Source organism: Vigna angularis, chromosome 9, assembly GCF_016808095.1.
Source record: "Vigna angularis cultivar LongXiaoDou No.4 chromosome 9, ASM1680809v1, whole genome shotgun sequence".
Lineage (NCBI taxonomy): Eukaryota > Viridiplantae > Streptophyta > Magnoliopsida > Fabales > Fabaceae > Vigna > Vigna angularis.
This window is the reverse complement of record NC_068978.1, coordinates 29512947-29519344: the sequence shown is the minus strand read 5'-3', so window position 1 is coordinate 29519344 and position 6398 is coordinate 29512947. Positions and strand designations below refer to the sequence as shown.

General features: G+C 30.3%; 1 protein-coding gene across 1 annotated transcript; it reads left to right on the top strand.

The window, feature by feature from the left end:
* Nucleotides 1-1259: 1259 nt before the first annotated feature.
* LOC108346970 (uncharacterized) lies at nt 1260-6398 on the top strand. Its single transcript, XM_017586047.2, has 4 exons — nt 1260-1415; nt 2724-2850; nt 2967-3039; nt 5610-6398. The coding sequence occupies exons 1-4, from the start codon at nt 1388-1390 to the stop codon at nt 5880-5882; spliced, it is 501 nt and encodes a 166-aa protein (XP_017441536.1). The 5' UTR covers nt 1260-1387; the 3' UTR covers nt 5883-6398.

Here is a 6398-nt window from a genome sequence, read left to right as displayed (position 1 = left end):
TGTCATATATATAGTTTACTATTTTCTAATTTAATAATAACAAATAAACTATTCATTAAAATTATTGAACTAAATCAAAGTAAATGATGAATATGAGAATCTATCAACATCACTTTCCCTTTGTCACATCAATCATGTGTAACTTCAAGAAAGAAGTCTTAAATTTCGATGCATTATATCAATTTTTTTAATGTTGATCTCATTTTAATTTTAAAAAGTGTACTTAAACAATAGCTAAAAATTCAATATCAAATGTTTTTAACTATTTGAAAATCTAAATACATTTACTATGATAATTCAATTTTTTTCACATATTCTTTGTAATTATCTTTAGTCAATTCATTAATACAATTTTTTTCTTCATCTCAACTGCTAGAATTATACCAGGATTCTAATATTTAAGTCAGAAAGAGTCTAAACACTTAATTAAATTACACTTAATTAAGTATAATAATTAATGATAATCAACTACTTAGTTGAACGTGTATTTATTAAAGTTATAATCAATTTTTACTTATCATTAATTTAATTATAACACAATCACATTTTAATCACAATTATAATTATTTCCTCACACTATTACAAAAATGCTTGATATTTGATTTTTTAAGAGTTACAAAACAATCATAAATATAATTAATAATTAGTTTAATACAAAAATGTGTTTGATATTTATCATTTATACTTAATTGTGATTATAGTCTTAGAAAACATCATGACTTTTTATTCGAACATTTAACTTTCCTAATTGATTTTTACGAAGAAAACTCTCACTGGAGAATCATTAAGTAAGAGAATTTTATGCAGAATTTATTTAAAAATAAATTTTCCTAATTGATTTTTACGAAGAAAAAACTCACTGGAGAATCATTAGTAAGAGAATTTTATGCAGAATTTATTTAAAAATAAAAGAGATTAAATGAAAAAATTTGTGTGACAAAGTCAATATTTTTATCAAAATTTAATATTTAAATGTTTTACTTTGATTTCTTAAATTTTTTATTATATTAAAATTTTCACTTTTTAATTTATCATGATAAATGAATTTATAACAAATATTTTTATACCAATCAAAATTAATACTCTTCGTATAGTACTTCAAGAGAACGATCAAACTGATGTAATAAACAAAAATTTCAGAAATAAAAATACAAATTTTCAAACATTTTAAAAAAATCTAAACAAAATAAGATGATAGATGAAAATATGTTTTGTTTTCGATGGAAAAAAGAAAACAAAAACAAAATGATGAGATGTCTGATTTTAGATTCTGCAAAGGATTAACGTAAGTTTGATTTCATAGTATATATTATTGTGCCTTAAATCTATCACCACAACCACGCAGACAAAGCTTCATATCTGAGAGACTTGTTTGTGGTATCACAGCATGGGACAAGTATTTGACAAGTTAGATGGTATTCCTTATTTCCCTTCTCATTTCTTCTTGTTTTACCTTCTTCTTTCTTCCTTCCATTTCCTGATTTTCAGTTCCTGCATCTTTTTCATTTGTTCTCTTATCTTCTCTTTCTCTGTTTTTGAAATTTCCCTTCTGTGCCTACAATCAAGGGTCGTTTAGACAGTGGACCAAGTATTAATTAATAATAAGAAGAAATCAAAAGCTTGAAGCTTGAAAATATATTTGTTTTTTATACATATATAACCCCAGTTATGTCCTGAATGAGTAGTAGGCTTCACTGTGATTGAATTTATTGCCATGTTGTGCTATGGAAAGTATGAAATTGGGGAAGTTGGGGTTTCTTGCTGTACCAAATATGGTATTTTTGAAAGAAATGGTTGTGATTTTCAAGTGGGGTGTGGATTAAATTTGAATGTGATAAATCTGGTAAAGTAGTAACTAGATAGGTGTTGAAGCTGTTCAAACCCTTATGTTTGGTTTCTGCTGGAAATTAAGCTTTTGAATTGGGAATTTATGTAAATCCTATTACAGGGGTTGCTTATTTTTTGAATCATGCTTTGGGGGTGTCTGATGCTTTGCTTTTCAAGTCTAAAAGTTAAGCCATTTTGGGATAAGTTGTGGTCAGTGGCATCATTTGTTCCGTGTGTGCAACAAAGGCTGTGATTTGATGGCAAGAATGTGTGAAGTTTAGATGTGTAAGATTACACAGGACAAGAAAGCCAAGACTGATAGAAGACTAAATAGATATTTGGATTTGGTTATGTAACCCAACTTGTGATGTAGGATAGAAATAAAACCAATTAAAGAGAAAACAAGGAGAAAAATGATAGATGGGAAATAAGGAGAAAAAGGATGAGAAAGTATGAGAGCAAGAAAAGTTGCTGTAATTTTAGGGTCTCCATTCAAGTATTGAACACTTGATTTTTACGAAGTGGTTTTTAACAGCTAGACCAAAGATATTAGTATTCAAGTAGCATAAATTCAGGCTGAAGAAATGAACTTGATATTACTTACTGAATCTTTCAAATTTGTAAAGGTTATCACAAACCCCTAAATTATTAATGATTCTGTTCTGCATAATTGGTATTTCTACGAATCCACTCTTTGATGGTTGAAAACTTTCCTAGTTCACTCTTCATGAACATCAGGTAACATGATTTAATGATAATGCATTTTTTATCGCCTTCATTAAGTATATTGACATTCTTGCATATGTAAGATACGGCATATTAAAAATAGCACACAATTGTGTGTTCATGTTATAGTGATCAATTGCTAATGTTTAATAGCTATGCATTTTACACAGGTAAGGAGTGGAGGAAAAGGCAAATAAGAAAGATAACAGATCAAGTTTTTGAAAAAGTACAGAATCAAAAGGAAAGTGATAAGTTGAGTTTTGAAGATCTGTATATTGCTGTCTTACTCGTGTACAAGTAAGAAGGCTGCTTCATTATTGTTTTTGACATTTTGGTGGCCTTGATAATACGTTTTTCAACTACTGAATGAATTTGATTATTTCTTCTAAAAGAGACCTGTTTCTATGTTATAGTGATATCAACAAGTATATACCTGGTCCCCATTTTGACCCTCCATCAAAAGCCAGAGTCAAAGAAGTCAAAGAGGTACTTTATTGTGACATAATGAGATCAAACTAGGTACTCTATTTATTTATATATGTAAAAGTTTTACACAGTTGAAACCAATCTAAGCTATGGTGCTTTTTCTTATAATCATGTTATGTACTGAATACCTTTTTTAACTTTTTAATAATATATTACTAATTCAGGTTTTCCATTATCATAACAGAGGAGAGTTTAAATACAAGCAGTAATCCTGCTTCATCTAAATACAAGCAGTAATCCTGCTTCATCTGATAAATTGTTTGTTAGAGTTTTGGTTAATTTGAGAGATAACCATGTCAGATGTATTTATGGTTTAGTGCATACTTGGTGAAAGTGAAAGTGATAATGAGAGGAATTCAAAATGGCAAATGAAAATCTTCGTCGTATTAAAGCATGTTTCAAGTCAAGATATATAAATCGTCATCGTATTACAACATATCTCAAAGTGAAAGTCAAGTAATGAATCTGAGCATGGAATTTGAGAAGGACTTCAACGTTCTGGTTTCCCTGTTTTCACCTCTGCTCGTATTGGTTGTATTTTAACTAATTGGTTTGATCTAAGTGAATTGGGAAATTTGTACATAAAGGTGTGTCATGTAACTTGGAAGGAAGAAATACTGCAGCCTGTAGACATTGTTACTCAGTAAAATTGCCATTGTTAAACACTTGTGATTGCAATTCAACAATTAATAGAATTGGATCAGGGCTATTATCCAATGTCAGGAAAAGACTTTCTGCCCTGCAGTGTCTCTGTTAGGATATAGGGTATTTGGGATATAAGGGTATAATGGGAAACGGGATTAGGATAGAAGGTAGAGGAATCCCATTTCCCATTATACCCTTATATCCCAAATACCCTATATCCTAACAGTCTCAAACTATGTGAAAAATAATAATTCTCCTCTTAGTTTAGTATTAAACTAGCACAAGTGTAATGATGATTTGTGTTTGTGAAGAAATTTCATGTTTCTGAATTTGCAGAGGGTTTGAGGCAATGATCGACAGTTGGTAACAAAGACTATTCTATCATCATGTGTCACATAATGGAAGAGATGGATTGGAATGGAATGGAGTAGAATGATTTTATGGAACATAATGGAATGTAAGATATACTGAAAAAATATTCTCATTCCTCTCAAATTGGGGGAGAAAGAAAAGTTAAGGTAAATAATGAACTAGGATGGAGTAGGTTGCACTAATTTCCTTTTCATACTCATCTTACCAATTCAAACAACTTAACATAACATTATATCTTCTTTCATCAACTGAGACATAGCCTAAATATCAGGGACTTGTAGCGTGTATGACAAACTATAATCTGTGGGCAGAATAACATAACTGACTACTTTGGTTCAAAGACCAATGTTTGTGGTGTGGTTTGAGTTGTCTACTAACTTTGAGCTAAAGTGTTCATTGAATAAGTGAGTTTTCAATCCCAAAGAAGTTCATACATTTTAATACTATTTTAAAAACTAATGGTGGATGGGAATACATCACAAAACATTAACTAAAAAGTCAGAGTGTTTTAACTAGAAGTTTGCAAGTGTCAATAAGGTCATTATATTCAAAGTATTGTTCGTTTTGGTGTTCAGTGATCTATCACGGTTTTGTTCCTGTAAAATGGTGTCTAGATAGATTCGAGGGTGAGAGTATTCAGCTCTTATGAGATGTGAAATATTTTGTTGTATTGGAACACAAGAAGAATATCTTGAAATTTGATGGGTTCAAACATTGACAAATTTCTTATAATTTTCCGAGTCATGTTTATTATCGTTCTGCCTGGAAGGTACTGATTTGTATCTTAAGAAGGTTATCAGTGTGGTTAGGGGGAATGTAGTAAGATACTTTGTCAGTATTGTTGTGTAAGGTTGCATCTTCTGCATTATAAGAGAAAACTGAATAAGATATTTCAATTTCATAAATCACGTGAGTAGACTTGGGTAAAGTAAAGAATATCAACTTTACCTGGGGTGAAGATCATGCAGAAGTACCTTAAGAACCATGAATTCATTCCACATCACATTTCAAAGATATAGTCACAGAGTGATTCAGCACTGCTATTGAATAGTTTCAATACTGTGAAAACCATTGGAATACAAATGTAATTTTTGAAAATGTGGATTCTTAAATTCTGTTATTTTGTAGAAGTGCATAAGACACTATGGTTTTTAAATTTCTGAGTGTGACTATTGTGCTGGACATGCCTCTCTTGCAATTTATCAGATGGGTTCTGCACTTCCCATTAGAGCTTCACTTTATTTGCAAGAAGCTAACTATTCTTTATCATGTACTTGATTTACCCTTTTTTTTAATAAGAATCAACAAACAGACAAAATTTATCATGTGCTAGGAATTGAGAGGCACCTTTTCATTTTTCTTCAAAATGGTCTTTTTGTTATGCTTAACTACGTTAAAATTCAACTCTTAAAACAAGCTAAATGTACAAAGACAACTTTGTTCAGACCAACAGAATTTATCATTCTACTTCAGCTAGATTTGATTTTTTTTTTTATGTATACTATAATTATTAGTTTGTTGGAACTAAGTGTGATTCATATAACAATTTGCAGAAATGTGATATCAACCTTGATGGGGATATTGACCGTGAAGAATTTTTCGACTTCATCCTGCAAATGACAGCTGATACATTCACTGTTGTTAGCCAAAAACTTATTGTCACTATGGTTGTAGCACCAACAGTTGCAGTGGCAACAAAGAGAGCCACTGAGGGTGTTCCATATGTTGGGAAAGTGGTGAAGAAGATACCGAATTCAGTTTATGCTTCCCTTGTAACCATTGCAGCTGTGTGGTTCCAGAAAAAGGCTCAAAGTTCTTCACTGTAGCCATTGCTCATCAAGTCTTTCACAAAGAATGCTCGAATTCTCTTGATTCTGTACATAGGATTGAAACTGTATCCATGTTAGATATAAAATGACAATTGATAAAAGAGTTAACTATGTTTTTATTCCTAAACCATAAGGCAAATTTGGTTTTTTCCCTCTCTCAAACTTTAATCTTGTTATGTCCTTATACTTAAAGAAAGACATATATGTAATAATTTTTGTCCATTAGCGTTAATTGTTTTTTGACGTGATAAACGACAAATCACATTAGATGCAATCCATAAGATCTTTTCATGTCAACGTCTTAAAAAATCTAACGTGATTTGTAGTTTTTCATGCTAAAATATAATTAACATTATTGGGTGAGAAGAATTATATTCATGCATTTCTTAATTATAAGGATTTAACATGATCAAAATTTGAGATAGAAACAAAAATCAAAATCATATTATAATTTAGGGATAAAAACATAGTTAACCCTTGATTAAATCAATGATTATGTTTTGCATTTTGGAT

Coding starts and splice junctions, on each gene's coding strand:
- LOC108346970 (XM_017586047.2), top strand. CDS start 1,388: ATGGGACAAGTATTTGACAAGTTAGATG. Junction 1,416..2,723: donor AGTATTTGACAAGTTAGATG/GTATTCCTTATT, acceptor CATTTTACACAG/GTAAGGAGTGGAGGAAAAGG. Junction 2,851..2,966: donor GCTGTCTTACTCGTGTACAA/GTAAGAAGGCTG, acceptor TCTATGTTATAG/TGATATCAACAAGTATATAC.